This window comes from Eptatretus burgeri, chromosome 9 (assembly GCF_056783735.1).
Source record: "Eptatretus burgeri isolate ZD-2024b chromosome 9, Ebu_testis_v1, whole genome shotgun sequence".
Lineage (NCBI taxonomy): Eukaryota > Metazoa > Chordata > Myxini > Myxiniformes > Myxinidae > Eptatretus > Eptatretus burgeri.
In genome coordinates, this window is record NC_140969.1 from 96,126,983 (window position 1) to 96,154,205 (window position 27,223).

The 27,223-nt window shown below is 46.5% G+C and overlaps 1 protein-coding gene across 1 annotated transcript in view; it reads right to left on the bottom strand.

The window, feature by feature from the left end:
• The window catches only part of LOC147020689 (pyruvate kinase PKM-like), a 29,437-nt gene extending 3,528 nt beyond the window's left edge, over nt 1–25,909 (bottom strand). Inside the window, exons 1-7 of the mRNA XM_085896227.1 lie at nt 25,807–25,909; nt 23,309–23,602; nt 9,410–9,541; nt 8,911–9,097; nt 7,776–8,046; nt 5,189–5,339; nt 1,232–1,384 (exon numbers count right to left, since the gene is read on the bottom strand). Of these exons, the coding sequence (XP_085752353.1) occupies nt 1,232–1,384; nt 5,189–5,339; nt 7,776–8,046; nt 8,911–9,097; nt 9,410–9,541; nt 23,309–23,554 (1,140 nt within the window). The 5' untranslated portion in view covers nt 23,555–23,602; nt 25,807–25,909. The remainder of the gene's footprint in view (nt 1–1,231; nt 1,385–5,188; nt 5,340–7,775; nt 8,047–8,910; nt 9,098–9,409; nt 9,542–23,308; nt 23,603–25,806) is intronic.
• Between the last annotated feature and the right edge of the window lie 1,314 nt (nt 25,910–27,223).

The following is a 27,223-nucleotide window of genomic DNA, read 5'->3' on the forward strand; positions in this document are numbered from 1 at the left end:
CAAAGAATCACATAAATTTGCATATGTGGATCTTCACCAAAACCTAATTAATTAATCCTCGTCACACACTCAAACTCTGCCGTTGGCATCCAAGGCCAACTCCACACATGGCTTACTCACATCCTATACTCTTATAGCCAATGTGTCACTCAACAGAATGCTTTCATCTCCTCTCCCCGTCAAGGCTGGAGTGCCCCATTCTGGGCCGTCCTATTCCTGATGTTCATTGATCTCTCCGACTCAGGGGAAAATCCTGTCTATTTGGAAAATCTCCACCCTCTGCCTTGATATCCCTCAGACAGGCAGGTTGCAAGCCTCTTCCCTCTGTTCAGACCTTGACAAAAATCAGAAGCTGCTCAAGCACTTGGAACAGGTCTTTCAATTCTGACAAGTCTCACTCACAATCTCTCTCCAAAAGGACCATCTGACCAAACCACCACCCCTCCCCAACTTCACAATTCTCTTGAGGAAGTTCAATCATTCAAACTCCTGCATCTCACAATCAGCCATGATCTGTATTGGGCAAACCACATGTCAAAGTTGGCCTCCAAGGCAATCCTGGGCATCCTCTGGCATACAAAGTCCTTCCTTGGCACACCTGAACTCCTATAAACCAACAAGGCCTTTATCCACAGCTCGATTGAGTACTGCTCGTGCTTTCTCCTCTGGGCTGGCTCCCTTTCCTCATCTTGCTCAACTTGATGCCATGGAAACAAAGGCCCTCAAGATTATTGGAATCTCCCACAATAGAGCAGTCTATGGACCTATCACTTCACCATCACAGACAGGTCGGTGGTCTCGATGTCTTCCACTGCCTCCTTTCTGGTCTTGCACCCTTTGCTCTTTCCATGCTTTGTCCCCCTAACCCAGGTTTCTGCAGAGCACAGAGTCCACCATCAACCCCCTTCTGTTGAAACTACCTCAATGAAGGATCGCAGCTGACAATCATTTGTTCTAATCTCTGTTCCCCATATGTGGAACCAACTTCCACATGCTTTTCAATCTTTCTTCCCCTTCCCACCAGGTCTTCAAAACTGCCCACCACCATCTCACGTCACCCTCAATCCAAAACCACGATCTTTTCTGCCCTCCGGATCCAGATCTTCACCAAAACATAATCAATTTGTCCTCGTCACACACCCAACTTGTCTAATCAGTCCATAACCATTTTTAAGATATCCTTCTCACAAAAACAAACGGGGGTGAAAAAAACACACAAATGCATACGTACTGCATGCTGCATGCGCACAGCTTCGAGTGGGTAATCCCCCTTAGCCGTTTCACCAGAGAGCATAATGCAGTCGGCTCCATCCAAGACTGCGTTTGCTACATCACTGCTCTCCGCACGGGTCGGTCTTGGCTTCTTGATCATGCTCTCCAGCATCTGGAAAAATGGAGACAGCAGATATACCATTCAACTGCATACAGAAAGGTCAATTCACCCCCATGACATCTAACAAAGCATCTGCTGTCATACATCAGTTTTCAAAAGCAGCTGTGGCACAAAGCATAATTAACAACTCAGCCAATGGCAGCACCACCTCACTTGGTGGCCAGACTTCAATCTGGAGAAAGTACTCTGATATTGCAACAAAGTTTCTGCTTGTGCCAAAAATGCAAGTGCCTGGTTTTTCCAGCTATGAGAACATGGTCAATGGCGACAGATTCTTGCAAGGAGAAACTTTGTTTCAACATGACAAATCTGTCTGTTTTTGCAGGACGGCTGGTGTGAGAAGGCTATCCCAAGTTAATGAAGCCTGAGAGTTAATGCCTCAACCTCAGGAAAATAGTCCTTCAATCAATTCCAATCACAGAAATGACAAGACAGCATCTCAAAAAGCAAACAAAGCAGAAACAAACACATCATCCACATATGTAAAGCTCATTCTAACCACTCACTGACTGACAATGTTGGGTACTTTCCAGGTGATGTAGAAAGCTGAAAGTTTGCGTGCCGATGGACATCGAAGCTGTTCCTTTTATTTTAATTGACTCAGGCTTTTGAATTATGTGGCAAAGCAGAAATGGCTAAAAATTCTAGGTTGTGACCTTTGTGACCCCCCCCCCCCCCCAAATGTAATTTCTACAACTGTAAACTGCAAAATACAAATCTCAAAAGATATCCAACAGGCAGTCAGTGAAGTTTGTCCAAAATCATAGAGCTTCTATTTATTATGTACCGATGAACGAAGCACAGTTCGTTAGTGCTTTCAATATGTAAGCATACCCGAGAATACATATTGGTGTTGGACTTTATACCCATTAGAGATCGGGGAGCACTCGTCACGCTCCATACATTTAGATTTACCCACCAATCACACCACATGTCTTCTGGTTGATTGGTTCGCATCAGCAGGAACAATCATCTGGGTGGCAGGACTGTTCTTTGCAGATTACGAGGTCTTACCGTGCAAGACAATCCATGGCTGATGCCAACCATTACAGCCAGGAAGTACAATTTATGTTTAAACGATGAATGTGGTCTTCATTTGTTAGATATTTATACGGTATGCCGTCCTGATGAGGGTAAACAAGCCCGAAATCCGGATAGGTGGCTTCATTTGTGTTTATCTGATGTTGACCATGTAATCTGTCTGACGGTCAACGGGCTGAGGCGACGCTTTGGTGAAGAACTTCATGTCCATTGGAGATCAGGGGGGTGCTTGTCACTCCACACATTTCAATTTACCCACCAATCGCACCATGTGCCTTCTGGTTGAACGGTTTGCATTTGCAGGAACAATCGTCTGGGTGGCAGACGGATGGTTGTTCTGTGTGGATTATGCAGTTTTACCACGAGACAATCAGTGTTGATATATATATATATATATATATATATTATTCATCTGCGTTCGAGTCATAAATGTTATTAAAAAAAATAAAAAGACCCGTATCTTGCCAAAAGGTGACCACGTGTGACTTCTTTAAGGTCACACTGAGGTGAACAGAGCTGTTATCCACCAGGAGCAACTCCTTGAGGAATATCTGCCTACAAGAGATTCCGATGAGAATCGTTCTACAGAGTAACCATGAAAAATATGCTTTTGCCTCATAACGTCACCAAATGACGTCATAATGTCTCAAGCTAGACATATCCAGAAAGCACTCAGAGGTGTTCAATTTGAGGTACTACATGATATGGTTCCCAAAACTTGAAAATTTGACCTTGGGGTCAAATATGTTTGACCTTAGGTGCTAACCATGAAGGTCAAGGCCGATCGCCACCAAAAATTAATCAGCTGAGCGCCAGACCATGAACTATATTCCCATGAAGTTTGAAGACAATCCGATAAAAAAAATAAGGGTTTCGTCAACTCCCCCGATTTGTGACAAAGTAACCTTGACCTTCAAAATTTTATGCGCTGAAAGGGACCTCTATAGGCCTCTGATATGTAAAGTTACAAACATTTCCAATGATAACTGTGCTCTGCAGAATTTTTTTTATACGCGATTACAGACAAACAAACAAGCAGTCATAGACTGGTACTTACGAAATAGTCAACTTGACCTCTGACTTTGTCTAATAAAAGCTGTATCTGGAGAAGGTATCGACGCAAACCAGAAGTTTCTACCATGATTCTGTACCAAACCATCAAAAATTGAATTTTTGACCCCATTGTGACCTTTGACCGATTTTGACCAAAATCTAATCAGCACTAGCCATCACCCTCCTGAATCACGTGGTGTAATTTGAGATTGGTAGCTTCTTCCGTTCGAATTATCGTGCCTACAAACAAACATGGAAGTCATCAATATACTTCGGAAATCTTTAGATTTCGTAAGTAACAAAAAAAATAATAATAATAAAAAAAAAATATGCAAGCTGACCAACATATCTTGCAAAAACTTCGTTTTGGCAAGATAATTAAAAAAAAAAAAAAAAAAAAAAAAAAAAAAAAACAAACAAACAACAACAACAACAACAACAACAACCTTGAGAATAGCTCGTTAAAAAAAAAAAATAGATCACACACGCACAAAACTGAGGCCCAAATGGTAAACACAGAAGTGCTTAAAATAAAAACATAAAAAGCCCAACTCACAGCACAGCCTGGCTAATCATGGATATTTAGTCAGCTGGACTTTGCCATTTTAACCAAATTATCAATTATTCTTCTCCATAGTCTCATCATGGTTTGTTGAAAATCTGATGACCAGCTAAAATTGTCATGAATGGAATACTTGTAAGCTCGATCTCTACCACCCTATGTTGTTTCTTCCACAAATATTCAATTGTTGATTTGCAAGTAGACTGGAAGCGCTGTAATGACATTTTGGAAAAGAAAAAATAATTCCACAAGCTACACCAGCAGCTGTCGACTCAACCAGCATAGCAGCAAGTCGTGTGATAAAGGAACATTGATTGGTTTGTGCACCAATAGACTGATGGCCCTTTCCAATCCCTCTTTAAACAGTTAATGGGACCAGCATTTTCAAAAGCTTGATTGGATGCTTCTTGCATGTAAACGCTCTCGAACCCATCCCCAACACACAAACAATAAATAGAAAAAAAAAGGCTTTCACTGGAAATAAACATGACCACACATCAGCACAATCAATTAAAAATGCAAATAATCATTGGCAGGCTAACTTGGTCCAAACAGATTTAAATACCAGAGTAAGACATGCGGCCTCAAGGATGTGGATACCGACAACTTGAACATCATGCGATTTGAACAAGGAAAGTAACATTTGGCAACAGATTGCCCACTGGTCCCTCTGCTTAAGGGGGAAATTCCATATTCTACAATTACATAAAATTGTACCATTCAATCAATTATTTTTAACACAGAAATGTTAGCAATCACATGGAATCACGACCGGGAGAGGGGGGGGGGGGGTTTGAACTGAGTTCTCAGGGTGACCGGGACCTTATGGGAAGAAGCCGACAAAGCTGATCAGATACTTTGGACAAACTACTCATATGCAAACGGTTTACAACCACAATCGTCTGACGGTGCTCAGAGTACAAAGATCGGTGGAAAGACAAATATTGCCCCAATGCAATGAATGTTTATAAACATCAGCACTCCCACAATGAAGCATTAAAATTTTTTATTTTTATTTTAATTTCTTGCCTGAAGTTGGTGCAGACCAGCCATTGTGATGCAACATTAAACACCCCATTGTCATACACTGAGATAAAGCAAAGCAACAGGACAAACCGCAACAAGGTGTTTCGACAGACCTGGGTCGCACAGATAACAGACTTGCCCACACTGTTGCATCGTCCAATCATCATCTTCTGTGCAATAAAAACCTTTTCCCCTGGGATTTCAATGCCAAGATCACCACGGGCAACCATTATACCATCACTCGCTTCCAGAATCTCATCAAACCTGCCAGGGATTGGGAATAGATATAACCAGGTAATCAAGTTGACAAACATCATATTTCCTCGACGAGCACAGCGATACGCATTCAGAACTGCACAAGGAAGGATCTTGGTGGCAGTCCACTTTTAATAAATTTCACAAAGGTCACAACCTAGAATTTTTCGCCATTTCTGCTTTGCCACATAATTCAAAAGCCTGAGTCAATTAAAATAAAAGGAAGTTTCCCCTCTGATTTGCTGGAACTAATTACAAACTACCATTCTTAAACTAAAACTAGTCTCAATTCGGTGACAAATATTGCCATCAAACAAGACAAAAAAAAGCTCGTAATTGGTGTTTCATAAGCAACAATGGACTGAATGAAATGTTTCATGTGTTTGTTAATATTAAAATCAACATTTATGCTTGTTTACTTGCATTTATCATTGACTCTCTCAAGTGAGATACCCATCTGCTAGGAAAAACTCAGGAATTTTGAAGAAGATGTTAATTTATTCTGAAAGCAACCCCTAAATAATGGACCTCACATTGGAAGAAAATGTTTTTGGTGCTGCACATTTTTCACAGGGATGGAAGTACATAACCGAGGTACAGGATTTGTTGAGGGAGAATGAGACAAAGGATGATCGCCTCATCAAAATTGTGTAAAAGCATCAAATTAACAGCTTTGGAAAATGGGGTGTTGCAGACAGCTCTCAAAGTGGTCAGCCCAAGTTTGTGACAAATTTAGTTTTGCAGGATATTGGTAACCATTTTCCAAAGAGGCTCAACAAAAAAAAAGGTTCCAACGGTTGTCACAAGAAGTAGGTTTCTCACGAGCCTCTACATACAGAGCAGTACGAAGTAAAGTGAAGCTTGTTCCCTCGAAAGTGCATGTTCGTGAACTTGCACTCAGACAGAAAAGTGGGTGAACTGTAAAATGGCTCCAAAATAGGATCAGGTTTGAGACTACAGCTTCTTTATAGATGAATCATGGTTCCAAAAGTTTGGCTGCAAATGTATGAAGAGCCAGAAAACCAAGATTTGGGCCACAGAGAATCTTCATGCAATCTTGGGGAAAAAACCCCCAAAACATTTAATGATCCAAAATTGGTGTAAAACATGTCCTTTCCAGAAGGTGTTAATGAACCAATATTTTTTCAAGAGAGTGTAAATGCCGAACGGTACATTAATGATATTCTCCAGCAGTTTTTCAATGAACTGCAAAGAGAAGAGAGGAGATGGATGGATGGTTCCAGGAAGACAATCTACCCACACAGCAAATGCCTGGACACAGTCAGTTCCGTTTTTTTAAGACCGCATTGTTTACAAGGGTTTATGACCACCTCGTTCTCCAGATTTATCTGTGGGGAAAGCTCAAAAACATGGTCGATGGAAACAATCCCCATACTTCAGAAGACGAACATTTCAAACACAATCCGTGGCTTCGAAGCTGAAGAGTGAGTGTTCCAAAACATGTCGACACGCCCAATCCTCCCGCCAAACGAACGGGTCGTGCATTCAGCAACCACTACAAATTTGCTTCAACCGTTGAAGAATTTTCAAAATAAAATTTGTTACGTTGCTTCTGCGAGGTTTGTTAAACTGAGCAAACTAGTATAAAAGCCCATCAAAAACGACAGGTTGGAGTTTATATTCAACATATTAAAAGAGACTGGAAGATACGATGTTTTATAGCAATTAAAAAACAAAAACAAACATTTAAACACTGCGTGTACAAATGAGATTCCATTTTCTTAATCTTCTGGGATGTTTCATTTTGACAGCACAACCTTGTGAGCATACCCAAATTTGAAGCCTCAGCTGAGCATCACTTGTGCTTATATTTAGATATCCTACAGGCACAAGCTAACCTGTTTTACTCTGCGAGTCTTACCCATCACATGCAGCGAATTTTATTTCCCTGCACCTTGCATGCATTGGTATTTTAAAATGAAATAAAAAATAAAAACACTTCTGCACACCACACTTAAGGCTCGGTTTGCAAGTCACCATCTACAATTCCAATAAGAGAGACAATTACTCTTATGGAAAATGTTTGAGCTTTTTTTCTTTTTTATCCTCAAAAATAGACTACAGTGAAAGTGAAGTCATGTTCAAAGAATGGCCTTTTAACACTCCACCCAAATACACACTGTTTTACAGAGGTAGGTACTTTTCTGAAACTTTTGCACAAGTAGTATTAAGTTTCAGCTGCAATGTTTCTTTTGAAAGACAATGAAGAAACAATTTAACTTTAGATGGGGAAAAAAAAAAAAACCAATATTCACAAAAACTGAAATTACCAAGAAAGTTTCAACCCTTTATCATCAAATTTCAGTAACGTCACCCTTTACTCAAACTCGGAAACACCAAATGCATCCAAAAACAGTTCAAGCACAAGCTGTCTTTTGCAACAAAAACATTTCCAATGAAGAACAAAGTGCCACATGAACCCACCTGGTAACACCTTCATGGTTCTCAATCTTGCTGATAACCATTATTTTGGTGCCTCGCTCCCCAAGCACCTCACGTACAGCATGCACATCTGATGCCTTGCGAATAAAAGATGCAAATACAATGTCGACACCCTGTTCCACACCGAATTGCAAGTCTTGGATGTCCTTTTCCGAAACTGCTGGCAGATCAACTGCCACACCTGGTAGGTTCACACCTTTCTTGCTGCCGAGAGATCCGCCATTCTCCACCTCGGTGAGTACGAAGTCAGAACCTGAGCAACGGCATCAAAAGGGCAATCAAACGAAAGGTGCCATATAAACTGCAAAACATTGCCCAAGCAACAATTTGGCAGTCTCAGGACAATCACTGAGCATTTGGGCACACAAGTCATGTGACAAAGATAAACCTCTTTCATTTGATGAGCAAAGTGGAGATATTTAGAGCGAAGAGGGCAGCAGTGAGATATGTACGCAAAATATTGACCTGACGCTTGCCCAGAAATCATAGGCTGGGATTATTGGGGTTGGAGGCAGGGAAGGGGAGGACATGGTGAGATTTAACATCTGCAGCTGATAGGATACAACAACTAACAAAACCTGACATGTAAGCAAATTAATAAACTCACTGTTGATCCATCTCAGAATTACTGCACAAAGCATTTTTTTTTATAAATCTCATTGATACACCTGGTGTCAGCACAGACACCTGCACAATGTGCAATCATGTATTCCATAACAAATAATTTTGCAGAATTCCACTTCCAAAACCATGAAAATTTTGTTCAGTGCAACAAAAAATGCAGTGTGTTTTAACAACACAATCCAAATTCCAAAGAAACAGGTTTGACCTAGGCACCAAGAACAATGCAATGGCAAAGGTGTACATTTCAGCAACTGCAAGTGAAGACAGCCACAACCACCATCATTCTATATTTAAATATCAATCATTACCTGATCCATTTATTTAATAGTACATCTGCCTGCACAACGCCACTCCATAATCAGCAACCAAAATTTCAAATTTACCTCAAACCACACAGAAGAGTTCCTTGGTGCGGATATACGAGCACACCAGCACCTTGCAAGATGCAAAATCTCAAGTTAAAAATCTCTTGCACAAGTCAAAGCAAGCTTACCAGCTTCCAGCACCAAGAGGGAGATCAGACCATCATCGACATAGATCTTTTGACCTGGGGAAATGACACCCACAAGATTCTTGTAGTCCACCCACAGGACGTTTTCATCGCAGTTATTCATGAAGGCATCGTCCAGCGTCACCTTCAGCTTGTCACCTTTCTTAAGCTCGACTTCCGCTGTCCCACTCTTGAGAAAAGCAGAATGATAGCAACTTCAACTTGATAACAGCAAGTCAAATGCCAAGACAATGAGGAAAGGTTCAGGAGAACATTCAACTCAAAGTCAATGCTTTCAAGCAACAATCACCAATTCAAACATGCACTGACTTCACCAACCACACACAACCAGTTCAAAAACATTACTTGTAATTGCAAAATGTTTATCCTCAATTACATGCACTTAACCATTGTTCATATTTTGGGGCAGAGGACAAACTCAAGGGTTTCCTTACACTTGAACAGAAATGTATTCGTGATGAACAGTTTCAAGGAAACTCACGCCTTTGATGAGGCCCGTTCTGATTTCTGGTCCCTTCGTGTCCAAGGCAATGGCGACAGGACGGTAATAGATGGGATTTGAAGCAAAGGACTCAGTAGCTTCACGAATGTTGCGAATGGTCTGCTCATGGTACTGTGAGAAACGGTATTCAAAATATAAACATACAAACACCCAACACAAGCATGCAAACCGTGCATCAATAGATTTGCAACAACGTATTCAAGAATAATTAAAATACTTTGCAAGTCAAATGTAGCAATTACAATGTTGACGAAAAAAAAAATAGATCTGAAGAGTCGGACCAATTGGCGTCACCTCGTGGGGTCGGCAGTAAGGGAGGTTTTGACCCGTCTTTACAAACTGGCCGGTCAGGCCTCACAGTCGACCAAAGGGGATTTGGGAAGGGGAAGTCGTGACAATTTGCCTGCACTTAGCAAACTACACCACGGGACATTTTGCATTCACAAACTACTGCAAGCACACAGGACATTTTGCATTAGCATGCAGCCAACGGACAGCACGCTGAATGATGCAACACCTTGCATTCAAAGTAGTTATCCACCAGTTTATAATCAGGTTGAGAATCAAGTCACTATTGTCATGTGTTTAAAAACAAAGGTTAACAATTAAGTTCTGATTCACAAACAGCCTTCTCGCTCCATACATACATCTATAAACACAATATTTACAACAGTACAGCAGATTTACAACAGTATTGACAAATGTACAATTTACAATATCCATACAACAGAGCATCAGCAAAGTTCAATTTAGTGAAGTAGAATCAAACCCACACGAGATGGATCAACAATAAGTGGAGGAACCTCAATGCCATCCTGCCAGGTGACCAGAAAACAAAAAGATTGAAAAATAAAAAATAACGGAACTTTCGACACCAATTTCAAAAGACGAGAATTTTGCATTTGCCATGATGGTAAAGATAAAATATTGTTACGGATTTCAGAATCCGGTCTGATGAATGCATCCACACATACAGGTCCGCATACAGTTATTTCCTTAAATGCATGTTCAGATTAGCCCCATCCCCATGTTTAATGGGATCTAAAATGTGATGCGTTGAGAAGGGTAAAGAATAGATCCCCCTCTCTTATGAGAAGCTTTTTCTATTTTTCTATTTTCTTTACGACAGACACGTTTACACACATTTCTTCAGCGAGCGCACACCCACCCTCATTTTTCATCAGCAACGTTTACACACATTTCTTTCACAAGCGCCGACACCTGCCTTTTTTTTTGGAGCACACGGGATGTCATGGTAACGGTGCGCAAGTGGGGCGGAGTGAGCTTGGGGGGGACTCCAAGTCCTTGGAGTCTTGGTCCAAAGTCCAATATGGCAGCCATTTTGAAAAAAAAATATTTGAATTTTTGTTTTTGCATTTCAACATGTTTTAAGTGATTTCCAACCCCCCCCCCCCCAAAAAAAAAATTGTTAGAGGAAAAAAAACAGCAAATTTTGTCTTGTTTTCTCCAACAATTTTTTTTTTTTTTTAGAGAATGAATTGAGTATGTGGAGTACAAATTGAGTAGTGAGTAGGAATGAATTGAGTATGTAAAAGTTAAAAGTAAAAGGGAAAGTTGCAAACTATAACTCTGAGCACTGTTGACATCAAAATGAATGAATAAGATATCAGGTTCACTTGAGTGACCTCGCAGTATTGGCGGCGGAGGTTATTCACTCTACCGAATGCTCCCCTCGAGTTTGTAATTGCTTTATCTCGACCAATAAGGTTGTACACTGAAAGCGAGATGTACTACAATGGAGAGCATGTTTGTGGTTGCAAAGCTTGTCCTTCCTGTCTTCCTCCTCCTCACTTCCTGCCAAGATTGATGCTATTGCTTGCAGCTGCAATGTGGTTATCTACAACTTGTGAGGATTAAATAAGTTATAACATTATTGGGAAATACATTTTAAGACATTAAATATTCTTACAGGAATACCTCCAGCACTGAAGGTGAACAGAGGTCATAAATTGTTAGTTTAGGAAATTTACCCCAGGGAAGAGCATACATGCATGTACACGTAGGGTTTCACAGAATGGGTCATTTAAGTTGATGTGGTAGGCAGATTCTAGCCTTTGTCCAGGGAATGAATTGTGAGATGAGGCAGTTTCATCCCTGGTGTGATGTTCACCTTTCATCCTTCTTAATCCATCAATCCCTCAGTCTTTCTATTAATCCCGCCACACATTGTACGACATTCGATCCATCTGTTCATCCATCCGTCACCACAAGAAACAATTAATCCTCCAGACCGGTTAAATTAACTTCACACTCTTCCTTCCCTGCCTTTCCATATTTGAAGTGAAGGACAATGCTTCTCACATATGCAGAGAAACAGTCACACATGTAGGGAGGGGCCATTCAAGTGTTTTGGCACATGGGAAGGAATAATTTGAATGTTTTGGCGGACAAGGGAAGGGATGGGGAAGCACATCGCCAGCAAACACAACGATGCATGGATTTTCCAGAGTTCCGCCGCTGCACCCAACCAGTCGAATGCGCACAAATAGGAAGAGACCATGAGGGGTTGAAGGATCCTCACATTAACTTTGCTCAATGTAAGCCACACCTGGCATGGCAAATGTTAAGGCCGGGACAGGGCTCAGTCCAGAGGTGTTTGTTGATGCACCAGACAACTGACTCAGATGACCTGCCGGTTTAATCAGGCTACCCTGGGGTACGAGTCGCAGGAGTAAGTCGGGCCAGAGGCGAGCAACCCACGAGCCAAGGGCGAGGTGAAGTCCTTGGTGAGTCACGTAGCTCCAGCTACACTCACACCAACACTCCACCACCCAATTCCTCAGCCCGTCCCAATCGAACACCTTAGCATATATATATATATATATATATATATATATATATATATATATATATATATATATATATATATATATATATATATATATATATATATGTATATTGTTGCGGATTCGCGCCCGCCGGCGTGCGAACGGCCACGTAACTCGAATCGCGGCACGTCGCCCACCGGACGGACAATTCCGTCGTGACCCTCTCGGACTAACGCCGGGAACGAGTCACGGGTGGACCTTTCGGCCTCACCACGATCGTGCCAACCGGCCCCCCGCGTGGGATAGGGTTGCTCGCCAAATTCGACCTACCTCAGTACCCACACGGAGGGTAGACCGGGCGATCGCACCTCGCCGCAGGTCGACTTCGGACACGGGCTACTTTAAGCGACCCGTTCCGTACTATCGGGATAACCGAGCGGTGTTATCGTCGGCCTCGACGGTTCGATTATCGGGCGTTTTAGCCCACGACCAACCCTTTACGTGAAGTAAGATGGAGATTCAATAAAGGAAAAGACGAAGCGAAACGGGAAAACAGTTCAACATGAAGCACATTTATTTCGCGATGAACGGAAAGCACACACACAATTACACCAAAAGCAAATGTAAAAGAAGAAGAAGAAACACACAATAATGCACAAAAAGCAAATGTAAAAGCAAAAGACAATGCAGAGCTAACCGACTACCGAGCACACGGCAACACTTATACAGTTTTACTTCACAGACTGCGCCGACAACACATATACTCAAAGCAAAAGAAAAAGGGACCACCCTCCACTATGAGGGGGCAGACGGCCTGGGGCCGAGACCACGTCGAGCCTACCCGTCTGGTGATGAGCCGCAAAATGGCGCTGGCGCCCCGACTCCGCGGGCCTCGCTGGGACTGCCTGGTATGGGGTGGGAACGGGGCCCCCTTCTCGCACTATCTCAGCGCGGGGGGAAACAGGAGGGGGGTTGTTGATGCTCGGGGGAAGGAGGATATCTCCGTCTCGGGTCCCGCGACAAGCGTCTCCACCACGACCTCGGTCGCGCCGCCGGCCTCTCCCTCCGCAGCTCCCCGACTCCGACACGAGCACCCCCTCGACCGCCTTCGCCGCCGCCGCCACCTCTCCACAGCTCCGTCCAACCGCCTTCTCAGACTCCTCTCTTGACTCGTCCCAACTCTTAACTCACTCCGAACTCTTCACTGCCTTGACTGACGAACGCAGCCCCTTATATGCCCCGTGGCCTCGCTCCTTCACCTTCGACCCTTTACCTCCGACCCTTCACCTCTAACTGGCTCCCCATTGGACCGAGGAAAAGTGGGCGTGAATGCTTTTTGATCCATGAATTTGCATATAGCGATATTACTCCAACGCACCTGGAGGCGGGGCCAAATCGCCCCACGCTCGCCGATAGGACGGAACAGAAGTGGGCGTGAGTCGTGAGTCGTTTTTGATCCGTTTTCTTCGGAAAGGCTGTGATGTTTCTGCACACGCTGCTCGGTGCGCGCCCTGCACGAGTCCAGTATCGGTGCCCACAAGCGGCGCGGAAATGGCGGTGATGCGATGGTTGCGAGAGCGAGATGTGACTGTAAAGGTCGTGGCTGTTGGCGTTGTTGTGAAGCGGCGTTGCGGCTGGTGGTTGTTGTGTGATGGCTGTTGAGACGTGGTTGGTGGTGGTAGTAATGGCAGCTGGTCCAAAATAAAGATAGTAAAAGAAAAACGGCTATCTAGAGGGGTCGCAGCCCGAATGAATGACATTTATTCCCTCGAAACAACGGGTTTGGGCCTAACTACACATATACTTACCGAGATATCTCACCTAAGGGACCTGAATGGTGGTTTGCGACTCACAACCACAACACTACCCCCTCCCCTTTTTACAGACTCGTCCCGAGTCGTCAAATTATCGTGTGCCATCATGTGTAGTTTTCCCCTAGTACATTTTACCTACGGATCCCTGAGTGCGACATTCATGGTATTCGTGTCCCCAAAATAAATAACCTGAGGGCTGAGTAACTACCTAAACAAACCCACACACAGACGACTTAAATAAAATTGCCGGCGCTAAGACATACATGCCGGGGGCGCACTCATATTTACAGTACATCTTAACCTTAACTTTCAAATTTTACACTAAACCATGGCCCAGGATCAATGAACTCTGCAAAAAGAAAGCAGTTAGCAGGGAGCCAGGCTGCTCGCATGCAGTCTCTGGCTCAAACAATGCAGGTGACAGGGTATGTGGCCGGATGCTCACATGCAGTCCAAGGCCTTCCCTTTTGAACTGAACGCAGTGAACCACAACGGTGCATGGGCTGCACAAACGTAGTCTCCGTGCCAGCTCAAGTGGCACACGCAATGAACACAACGAATGAATAGATGAATGGTTTGAACTGAACGCAGTGAACCACAACGGTGCATAGGCTGCACAAACGCAGGCCCGTGTTGTAGCTGCCAACAGGGCAGTTCTCGCAGCTTGCAAACTGTTGCCTTGATCCTGGCGCACATGGCAATGAACAGGGGGGGGGGGCAACGCAAAATTGAATGGGGGCTGGTGAACAGGGGCAGTGGGCATGGCATGGCAAAGGAAGCAGGCAAACACAGCCCGCAGAAGAAGGCCGCTGCAGGCAAACACAGCCGGCAGATGAACTGGCCTGGTGTAGGCCTTGAAGAAAAACAGCCAGCCGACAGATGAAGTGGGCCGGCACAGGCCCTGCAGCAACACAGCCAGCAGATGAAGTGGCCGGCACAGGCCTTGAAGCAAAACACGGCCAGCCGATGGCACAGGCCTTGCAGAAAACAGCTGCAGACGATCCGGCCGGCACAGGCCTTGCAGCACAGCAGCTGCAGACGATCCAGCCGGCACAGGCCTTGCAGCAAAACAACAGCTGCCGATGAAGTGGGCCGGCCTTTGCCTTGCAGCAACGCAGCCAGCAGATGAAGCTGGCCAGCCTTTTCCGTTCAGTGGAGGTTGGTGGAGGGAGTGTGGTGGTGCTGGCCACTCGGAAGGCGGGCTCGGACCTACCCTACGGTCTCCCTCCCAACCTTTGCCTGTCACTGTCTATACCCACTCCCTTAATTTGTCCAAAACCAATTTAGCCGCCCACTTATTTTTTTATTTTTTACTTCCCCACTATAAATCGTCCCCTAACCCCCTGTACTGTCCTTGTTTGGCTAACCTATCCTGTCACCAAGCCTACTCCCAACCCCTACGTTCCCTTCCCGGAGGGGAATAAGGGAGAGCTAGCGTCCTGTGTCGAGGCCCAACGAAGCCTCAGGATGGCCTCCCCAGAGTTCAGCGATCTATAACACAAAGTGGGTCCAGCGGCCCATAACGAGAGCGAGGGGATGGATGGTGCGGAGGGGTACACTTCCTATCTGCCCTAACCATTTAACTGTTAAACTACCCCGGGGCTTTCAACAAGCGCCTCGCGCTTAAACTATTGGTTCTAACAATCCAGATTCCCATCGCCTGTGTTGGTGTCCTCACAATTTCGGGCCTCGCCCCCCAATTTTCTCTCCGTGCCCTCACACGGTCTCATGGCAGGGACACGTGGCTCCCTTTGGCAGGCACGACCCTCTGCCGATTCTCCGACGATGGCACCCCCGGGCATTACACTACCTCCGAGCCTACCAGCTCCCTAAACACCGGGGAGTGCCCCCCATGGCACCTCCCCTGAAACGCACACGTGGCAGGCTGGCTTCCCAGGCCCCTTTCCGAGGGTCACCGGTGCCCACAACACTGCCCACGCGGCAATGGCGCCCCGGGCCCCCGCACCAAGCAGGCGCACCCGTGCCCACTACGCTATCCCGGCCCCCCATGGGCCCTTGGCCTACCACGGCCGACTTGCCTGGTGCCCGGGGTACCCACTCAGCGATACTCACCTTTCGCAGCCACGCTCCCAGCCCGTCAACAGGGCTCCTGCACCCCTCCAAACGGGTTTCGAGCCTACACACCCACCAACAACAAAACGACCTCCATTTTGTAAATTTGGCTAACCCCCTAACTCACTCCACACTGACCCCGGGGTCCCGTGGGCGGGAGTCACTCCTCCCCCCAATCACTCATCGCACCATGCAGTCCCCATTCGCTCCATACACACAGACCCACTGGCCTCACTCACTCACCAAGCACATGCTTCCACTTCACTCACCAACTCTTCAACACACTCACCGCTGAACTCTGCCATCCTCCTAACTAACTCGTGCTCCCACGTCGTCCCTTAAACGACAGCACGTTCCTTTTAACACTACGTTGCTAAGCTACGTCCCCTCTACACATTCACAAGTCTGTCACTGTCTCCAAATCTCTAAAATAACTTTCCCAACCTAAATCTCGCTACAATCCCTCCAACTAATCCATTCCACGGACTCCATGAGGACTTACCCCTGCCCCATGGAGTCGGTCAAGCTAAGCTAACCCTTCCCCCTAACTCGTTTCCATCCTGTGCCCTGGTAAGGGGGTCTTCCACCCCTCGCCCGGGAATCCTGTGCACCCGAAAGTGAGGCTTGCTTTTTTTTTTTTCACATGCGCAGCACCAGCGCGGCAACTCACAGCTCGCGCACTTTGCACCTGCCCGTGACGTCATGCAGCTGCACGTGTACCTCGTCCCTCCTTGGACGGTACCATCCGGCAGGGATACCCCTCCTGCCGGATTCCAACCCCACGTGCAGCCATGGCGTCACCGCGCGCATAAAAAAAAAAAAAACACAAGCCCCACGTCTCGAGGGGTTCCCCACGCGAACACATGTGCTTTGCCCGTTGGAGCTTAACACACACGATCGCGTGGAGAACCCGTCCGGTCCAAATCCGTAATCCTGCCGAAACTTTGTCCGTCGCGGGATCGGCAAATCCACCGCGTGCGTTTCCGGACCGGGACTTCTCTCGCAAGCGAGCACGTGGGGGCCTCGTGCGTTGCACAGCACGGACCTCGTGCTCACTGCTGGGTGAACCCGGCACGGTCCCCGAAACAACTACAGCCGCTACTCGGCTTTCTTTCCTCTGTCGCAGTCTCAGTCTCCATTCCACACACGCACTCCCGCGTGTTACGACGCTAACACACCTCACCATTAAACTCACACCGGGAGACGCGGCTGCATGTTCACACATGCCCACCGACACCTCCCTCACACACAACGACCTTGCACACGCTGTCTCTCACACTCGGCCGCTCACTCACGCATGCCATTTCCCTTGCACACGTGGCTCCACTCACTCGTGCCATTTCCCTCACACAAACCATACTACTCACACACGCGGGGGCACTCATCCGCGGTGCCTCACTCATACACCGTGCCTCACTCACACACGCGGGGGCACTCATCCGCGGTGTTTCATCCATACTGGCCGTTTCATCCACACACACGGCCTCTTCCACTTGCGGTGCCCCTTTTACACACGGCGTGCTGGGAAGCACGTACTCCGGCACAATCGCCACCACACCACTCACACACGGGGTCGCTTCCACACACGGGGACGCACTCACACAGGGACAACTACACTGGGGATTTGTGTCCCCACAAGGGTCTCCGGGGCCTCTATACCCCCCAAGCTCTCCGTGCACCTGTCCACAGCACTCGTCCCCTCGACCTCGCAAAGCACGACCGAACCCACCTGGTCGTGACTCGCCTCAAGGGGGCATACTCCCTCCCCTCGTTCCTGGAGGAGGCCATCCAGCTGCTCGCACCGGGTCTCTACCCAGTCCGCGAGCTCACCCCCATTATCCTCCACTACCTCCGTGTGTGTGTGTGCGTCACTTACCCCGTCTTCATCGTGTAGTCTTCCCTCTATCGTTCCCATCTCCCGTGTCTCTGCCAACTCAGTCACCTCTTCACCCTTTACCTCCCTTGTCTCAACTATTATTTCCGTCTCTTCCCTTATCTCCCTCGTGCACGTCTCCGTCACCCCAATTAGTTTGTCCCTCTCGGTTACCGTCACTTTTTCCGTCACGACCCTCGCCCAACAAGTCCCCCGAATCATTTTTTTCTTACCCGCCTTCACCGCGGGCCCGACAGCCGTTGCACTCCCTCCCAGCTCGTTCGCTCCCACACGTGGAGTCGCCATTTTAAGCTCCCTGGTAACGGCCTTCATGCCCGCCTGCAGGCTTCGGCCCATGTTCTGCGTCGCACCCCACAGTTTTCATTTGCTGTGTATTCGCATCCATTTTCGTTTTCACTTCGTTCATTTGCTGTGTATTCGCATCCATTTTTTCGTTCATTGCCGCCAGCATGGCGCATAGCTGAGCTATGTCGGATGCACTCAGCCGAGCCGTTTCGGCCAGGATCGGGGGGTTTTGGTGGAGAGGGGGAGGGGGGGCTGTCATACACCGCGGCCGCCGCCGCACCTATTTCGGGCTCTGGGTTCAGTTGGGCGAGTCCGTGTTCCTGCACAACCAACATTTCCTGCACGGGGTTTTCATCCTGGACCATGGATCCTACATTACTACACATACATTTCTAATACCCCCGGCTCCCGCTCGCCTTGAGACGCCATCTTACCTCTCGCAAAGGGTTAATTTAGCTCGCTTGTAATTTGGAGGGAATCGGGGGTCGCTCCTCTCACCCCTGGACCGATTCCCGTGAATTTAGCTGGAGACAGGAGAGCCCGTTTTCCCGCTCTCCGATACCAGTGCCGCGAGGAGGGCGATGAGTTTATATCGCACGACCTGACACCAGTGTTGCGGATTCGCGCCCGCCGGCATGCGAACGGCCACGTAACTCGAATCGCGGCACGTCGCCCACCGGACGGACAATCCCGTCGTGACCCTCTCGGACTAACGCCGGGAACGAGTCACGGGTGGACCTTTCGGCCTCACCACGATCGTGCCAACCGCCCCCCCCCCCCGCCAAATTCGACCGACCTAAGTACCCACACTGAGGGTCGACCGGGCGATCGCACCTCGCCGCAGGTCGACTTCGGACACGGGCTACTTTAAGCGACCCGTTCCGTACTATCGGGATAACCGAGCAGTGTTATAGTCTGCCTTGACGGTTCGATTAATTATCGGGCGTTTTAGCCCACGACCAACCCTTTACGTGAAGTAAGATGGAGATTCAATAAAGGAAAAGACGAAGCGAAACGGGAAAACAGTTCAACATGAAGCACATTTATTTCGCGATGAACGGAAAGCACACACACAATTACACCAAAAGCAAATGTAAAAGAAGAAGAAGAAACACACAATAATGCACAAAAAGCAAATGTAAAAGCAAAAGACAATGCAGAGCCAACCGACTACCGAGCACACGGCAACACTTATACAGTTTCACTTCACAGACGGCGCCGACAACACATATACTCAAAGCAAAAGAAAAAGGGACCACCCTCCACTATGAGGGCAGACGGCCTGGGGCCGAGACCACGTCGAGCCTACCCGTCTGGTGATGAGCCGCAAAATGGCGCTGGCGCCCCGACTCCGCGGGCCTCGCTGGGACTGCCTGGTATGGGGTGGGAACGGGGCCCCCTTCTCGCACTATCTCAGGGGGGTGGGAAACAGGAGGGGGGGTTGTTGATGCTCGGGGGGAGGAGGATATCTCCCTGTCTCGGGTCCCGCGACGAGCGTCTCCACCACGACCTCGGTCGCGCCGCCAGCCTCTCCCTCCGCAGCTCGCCGACTCCGACACGAGCACCCCCTCGACCGCCTTCGCCACCTCTCCACAGCTCCGTCCAACCGCCTTCTCAGACTCCTCTCTTGACTCGTCCCAACTCTTCACTGACTCCGAACTCTTAACTGCCTTGACTGACGAACGCAGCCCCTTATATGCCCCGTGGCCTCGCTCCTTCACCTTCGACCCTTTACCTCCGACCCTTCACCTCAAACTGGCTCCCCATTGGACCGAGGAAAAGTGGGCGTGAATGCTTTTTGATCCATGAATTTGCATATAGCGATATTACTCCAACGCACCTGGAGACGGGGCCAAATCGCCCCACGCTCGCCGATAGGACGGAACAGAAGTGGGCGTGAGTCATTTTTGATCCGTTTTCTTCGGAAAGGCTGTGATGTTTCTGCACACGCTGCTCGGTGCGCGCCCTGCACGAGTCCAGTATCGGTGCCCACAAGCGGCGCGGAAATGGCGGTGATGCGATGGTTGCGAGAGCGAGATGTGACTGTAAAGGTCGTGGCTGTTGGCGTTGTTGTTGTTGTTGTGAAGCGGCGTTGCGGCTGGTGGTTGTGTGATGGCTGTTGAGACGTGGTTGGTGGTGGTAGTAATGGCGGCTGGTCCAAAATAAAGATAGTAAAAGAAATGCGGCTATCTAGAGGGGTCGCAGCCCGAATGAATGACATTTATTCCCTCGAAACAACGGGTTTGGGCCTAACTACACATATACTTACCGAGATATCTCACCTAAGGGACCTGAATGGTGGTTTGCGAATTTCGTCAACCACAACAATATATATATATATATATACATATACATATACATATACATATACATATACATATACATATACATATACATACATATACATATATATACATATACATATACATATATATACATATACATATACATATACATATATATACATATACATATACATATACATATATATACATACATATACATATACATATATATACATACATACATATATATATACACACATATATATACATATATACATATATATATATTTACATATATACATTCACACTACTATACGACGTCCACAGGTGACGGGTTGAATGCCAGGAGTCAAGTTGACGGATTTAGTAAGATGGTTTTATATCTAAGACATGGTCATGCCTTGCGCTAAATGAAGAAACATTTAATCCCTGGGATCCCAAAACTAAGTCATAATATTGTATGCAAATACAAAATTAAATTAAATTAAAAAAAAAAACATAGCAGATGCCAATTGTCAATCAGTATATACAAGTTATGATGTCAGGTCAGGTATGGGAGCATGCGCCAGAGCAGCACGTCGCTGCATCCACTTTCCACCAGGACTTCAAGTGCCTCTGTCGAGCCATCCCCCAGGCAAATGCCTGGCCCATCCCAATCTCTTTGAGATGTTGATCGATCTGCTGCAGCGAGGCATGTGGTCGGCCAATTGGCCTCCTCCACTCACCAAGATCCCTCGTCAAGAGAATCTGGTGAGCAGGATCAGCGTCAGCAAAACAGGCCACATGTTCACACAGCCACAGCTGATGCTCACATATTATGAAGGTAACAAATCTCATTTGAGCCCTTCTCAGCAACCGCTCGTTTCGCACAAAGTCTGACCAGCGATAGCCAAGGATTCTACAAAGAGACCTGGTACCAAAGGAATTCAGTCCGAGTCTCAGATCCCTGGTATTCATCCTCCCGCACAGGTATCGGCAGTGCCACATCCCGTGATCCAGTGAATCAATGACTCTCCAGGCCCGAGCCAGCCATATGTTGACCTCTTGCTCACAGACAGACATGAATATCACTGCCAAGGTAAGTGAATCTCTCCACGACCTCAACATCACCACAAACAGGTAGACAAGATAACAGCATCCAAGATGTCATTGAAAGCCTGGATCTTAGTTTTGACTCAGGAAACCCGTAATCCCAGTGGTTCCGACTCCTCATTCAACACCTCGAAGGCCCCCAAAAGGAGATCCCGATCTCTGCAAAGATGACTGCATCATCTGCAAATCCAGGTCAGAGATCTTGACATTTCCAAATGATGCACCGCAGCTTGATCTCTCAAACATCCTCCCCAGAATCCAGTCCATAAAAGTGATGAAAAGTGTGGGGGCCAGCACACACCCCTGAAGAACTCCAGTAACTGGAAATAAGTCAGAGATGGAACCACCACATCACACAGCATTCTCAGTACCAGAGTATAGTTCAGACATCAGATTGATCAGTTTTGGTGGCACCCCACGAAGACCAAAAATCTTCCAGAGGGCATCCCGATTCATTGAACCAAACGCTTTATTGAGATCAACAGGCTGCAAGCAGCCCCTGCCAAAACTCTCGTCTGTGATCGGCGAAGATCTGAAGAGCAAGGATACGGTCAATCGTTGACCTCTTTGGTATAAAGCCTGACTGCTTTGGACATTGCTCAAGCAGATGGTGTCAAACCCTATCGAGAATTATCTGAGCAAAGACCTTGCCCGGCACAGAGCAGTCACCCCTCGGTAGTTGTTGCAGTCTTGGCGATCACCCTTCCCTTTCCAGAGAGGAACAAGACCCCTCTTCCAGTCAGTTGGGATGATGCATGTGTTCCAGGCAGAGCGCACAACTCCATGCAACATCATGAGTGCAGCATTTCCACCAGTCTTGAGAAGTTCAGCATGGATGCCACAGATCCCAGGAGTTTAATCCCATTTCAACCGGTTCACCGCAGCCTGTGTTTCCACAAATTAAGGTGGGCCACAATTGATTGGAGGGTCAGAAATAGGGATTGTAACACCCCTGACATCCAACTTAACAGCTGGCGTAACCGGCCCAGTGAGCCTTCACTTCAGACTCTTGTCAAGAGCCCACCACCCACTGCTCCGTGTGAACCTTTTGTTCCTCATGGATAGGTGGTCATACATGCAAAGTTTAGCCTCGATCTGTTCAGCCACTTCAAGGAAGATTTTTGAAGGTTTTCTTTTTTAAAAACATGGCTACCGAATCACATGGCCGATGACGTAAAATTATTTTTCTGTGAACCATTTTATCCCGATGACCCTCAATTTTCATACTGATCACATGTAGCGTTCAACACATGCAATTATGACATCAGAGACAAATATCACACTTATTCCAGACGAGGAAGACTTGCCACGTTTCAATTTTTTCCTTGGTGCGGTTTCAGAAATAGAGGTCCAAAGTTTTTCGTCGCAAATGTGACAAGCGGTTGCGGAGGAAAATAAAAAATAAAGTTTTGTGTGGACAAACAAAAACAGAGACAGACAGACAGACCCGAATGAAACACCCTCTCCTTTGGCAAGGGTAAAAATAATTGTGTGAACCTATGTGTGAAATAAAGTACAAAATTAAAAGGATCAGAGATCAAAAATAAATACATAAATTAATTTTGCAAGAGACCCTCCAACCACCATAATTACAGTACAGTTCCACTGCACCTTGGCGCGCGCACACACACGCACACGCACACTACCTCGTGTGTCCCATGGGAGAAGTTGAGGCGAGCAATGTTCATGCCAGACTTGATCATTTCACGCAATATTTCCACAGTGCGTGAAGCAGGTCCAATGGTGCACACAATGCCTGTATTGCGAGCCGTGCTCGGCTCGGAGTCAATGTCAAGCAGGCACATGTGCTCGAGGAAAGAATCGGCTTTCGAGGCTTTCATCTGTACCTTCTGCACAAATGCAGTACCACCATGCTCGTGCTGCTTATTCATCTCTGCTGTTCACCTTTCAAAATCAGAAGAATCAGGTGCAAGTGGAAACTGTTGAATAAATGAAAGAAAACAGCAAAACAGTCTAAGCATTCACAATACGATGTCATCATGGAGGCCGAGCGCCTCAAAGCAGTCTTCCCAATCAACAGGTAACCTTTTCCATGTCAAAGAAAACTTTCAACCGTTTTGTAGACGTTTCCACATGGGGGTCATTCCATGTCAAATCATCAAAGAATCTGCCATCATCTCAGATTTTTGTAAAACTTTGGGAACCAATTGGGACCCATGAAAAACGGCAAGAACTCAATTTTTTGCTAACAGCCTCTTAATTAGTGAGATTCAGACTAACGAACTTTGGACTAATTAGCACGACGTCGCGAATTCAAATGGCCATATCTCTAAAAGTATAACACCTTGAGAGCTGGTTTTGGTGTCATTTTAAAGGTATTTTCATGCCTCCAACCACAAAAAAGTTATCACAAAATATAAACTTGAATCGTGAATCCACAAAAAATGTATCCTTCAAATTTCCTCAAATTCATCCCAGAGGTACCTTATGATGTCAAGAAGCTTCCACACAAGTTTTGTGATGGGCACTCCAATAGTTTCTGAGATATGAGCAATAATGTACATGTACGTATGGCATATAGGTTCGAAAATCAGCATTTGTAATGTATTATACAATCATTCTAACCTAGCCATGACAGGGAACACAGGGAACAACCATCAATTGCTTTGAAGTATCATGTACTTTTTTTTTTTTTCAACTGGGCCTGAGGGGAAGAAACAAGTGCTGCTGTTGCTGCATTGAAGAGGAAATTGAAAGCCTAAGTCAGGTTAGTGAACACTGTGTACTTGAACTCACTTATTGATTGTATAATACAATCAATACTACCGTCAAGAGACCGTTCAAACGCACTCGAACCTCCTGGGTTTCAGGCGCGTGGTGTACTACCGACCACGGCACATCATTCCCAATCACTACCTTTAATCTTTTCTACCCTCATTAACACCGACTACTTGCAAATTTGTTTCCTCCCATCCTTTGCATTGCTCGCTCATTGGACGCCACCATGGTCACGATCGTCGCTCATCAACTATTCACAAAGCCTTGACTTTTGCTTCAAAATACATACAATCGAACAATCGTCTTCAGATCAGGGTGTTCGACATCACGGTGATCCAAACCCATGGCTTGACGTGGGACACGAGCCTGGTGTTGGCTCAGCGGTTAGGGTGATGGCTTGGGATCCTAGGGTCTTCAGTTAAAGCCCCGTCAGCCGCTGAATTAATACACCAGGTGGTGACTCAGCCCGTCATCCTTCTGAGGTTGGTGAAATGAGTACCAGCTCCAGTGTGTGTACTGATAGAGGGGACATCAGCGACAGTCGCGCTTCAAGAAACGATAGCTACCCCCGCAGCTAAGCTGCCATACCACCACCACCACGTGGGACATGCTCCAAATTTAATACACATTTGTTCATTGGCTCCCACTTCCATGAGTCTTCCATCACCGCAATGACAAACTCGACTATATATCCCATGACGTCATACGGGGGGGATCATATCAAGTTTAACGGTTTAAGAATTCAGCCAATGAGCGACGAGGTCAGGTCGCAATGCGTCAACTCCAGCAGCCAATCAGAGCGGCGACAAGTCCTGACCGACCGTTTGGCGAACACGCGCGTTCACCCAAAAGGGATGTCCGGCTCCTCACAGCACGGCATCGTCTCACGGAGGAAGGAAACATTTAAAACACGGCCGAGTGCCTGTACGAACACACACACAAACACCTCATCGCACGTTAAAACCACCCAATTAGTGACGCACGGTCAAAGGGGTAAAATTGAACCCTTACCGCAGACAAATTTAGCGGCCACCACCACCACCACCACCACCACCACCACCACCCGAAAGTACGAATTCCAAAAATAAAAATATAAATTCAAAATTCACGTTTTACGCGTAAACCCATTCGACACACCCGAATCGGTGTGTTCGTGAGGAAATGAGGTGAAGATTTAAAACCGTGAACCGAATCCCTCCATCACGGGTGACCCAGACAATGGGGCCAGTGAAGCATGGCACGGATAGACCGACGTCCTGACCCCCGTTACTCGAAGGTTAAACGCATTATTAGTGTCAGATAAAACGTCTCACGGAACGTGCGATTACGTTCATGGCTTTTACAATCGGACAAACTGAAGCTTGATCGCCACACCGTCTCGACAATACAACGCGACATCACTTACCACACAGCGCGCCAATACCACCGCCGGCTCCCGCAACGTGTGACGTCAACACGTACGAAGCGAAGGAACGTGCGGCGACGCTTAAATACTCGATTCGATTCGGGATTATTTTTAAACGCTTTTGCACTTTAATACATTTACAACCATTAATTACACGAGTACGTAAGTTGTAAACAAATTTACCGACGTATTCCGTGAGCGACATCAGAGTTGCCGTCCGATGGAACAACCGTCACCATAAGCTGTGACGTCGTTGAAAGAAAAATTTAAAACCATATCTGTATGTGGTAAAAAACTTTAAAAAAAACCATATAAAACCATTGTGGTATTTACGGCACACGCTTTGAATGAGACGGTGTTTTTTTTTTTAATTACTGAACTGAAAATAAATAGAATGCTCATAGCCCGTGAGCTCGAAGATGTCACGTGATCGGCGCCATCTTGGTTAGCACCGCGTGGCTGACTCGCGCCGCGGGCGCAGCTTGTTTTGATTGCGTCCCAGGTTGACAAAAGCCAAATGAATGTGAAAATGACGTTTGTGCGGCAATAAACTGCTCCGATCGGTGACAAGATTGCTGTGGAAAGACGTTTCACGGGTGTTTTTATATGTTGATGACCAGGAATAGTGTAATTTTACTCTGAAATATCACTGCAGCTTCTCATTCGGCCTTCATCACGTGAACTGCAATGTATTCAATAAACGGGGACGAAGACTCTGAAGTGGGAACAATAGGATCAATCCAGGCACGGGCAAAGCACAGCACAGCAACATGGGCGTGTCACGTGACTCCTTAACCACGCCCCAGTGTACACATGTGTGCATACATTAGCATAAATTACTGATCCATCTCAGAGTCCACAATGTTACACCGTGTAAAATGAAGGATCGCGCAATTATATTTTAATCCAGTGGAATATTTCTCAACAAACGGTGGAGTTTCTGTTTGTGGACTGAAGAAGAAGAAGAAGAAGTAGAAGTAGAAGTAGAAGTAGAAGTAGAAGTAGAAGTAGAAGTAGAAGTAGAAGAAGAACAAGAAGAAGAAACTTTGAAACAAAACGACACTTTTCCCTCTCATTAGACAAGATGTTCGAGTAATAAGTTTAACAAACTGAGGTGAACTTACTTTTGCAAAGTAATGAGTTCACCGACATAATAAAAAGGATGACGCATAGAGGAGGCAGGGCCACGGTGCAGTGTGACGTCACAAACACTTCAACAACGTCAAACAGTGTTGAACCTCTGGCTCGTCAGTTCGTGGGTTTGTGAGAACCAGACATGTTGTTTCTTGTCGTGTTCTTCCTCGTCCTCGGAACTACAACATCCCGATCACCCCAGGAGGTAAGTGGAGATTGTAAATGATAACTCGTCCTCAGGTGAGGTTCACAGGTAACACGATCAGAGTTGTGTTGTTGGAAG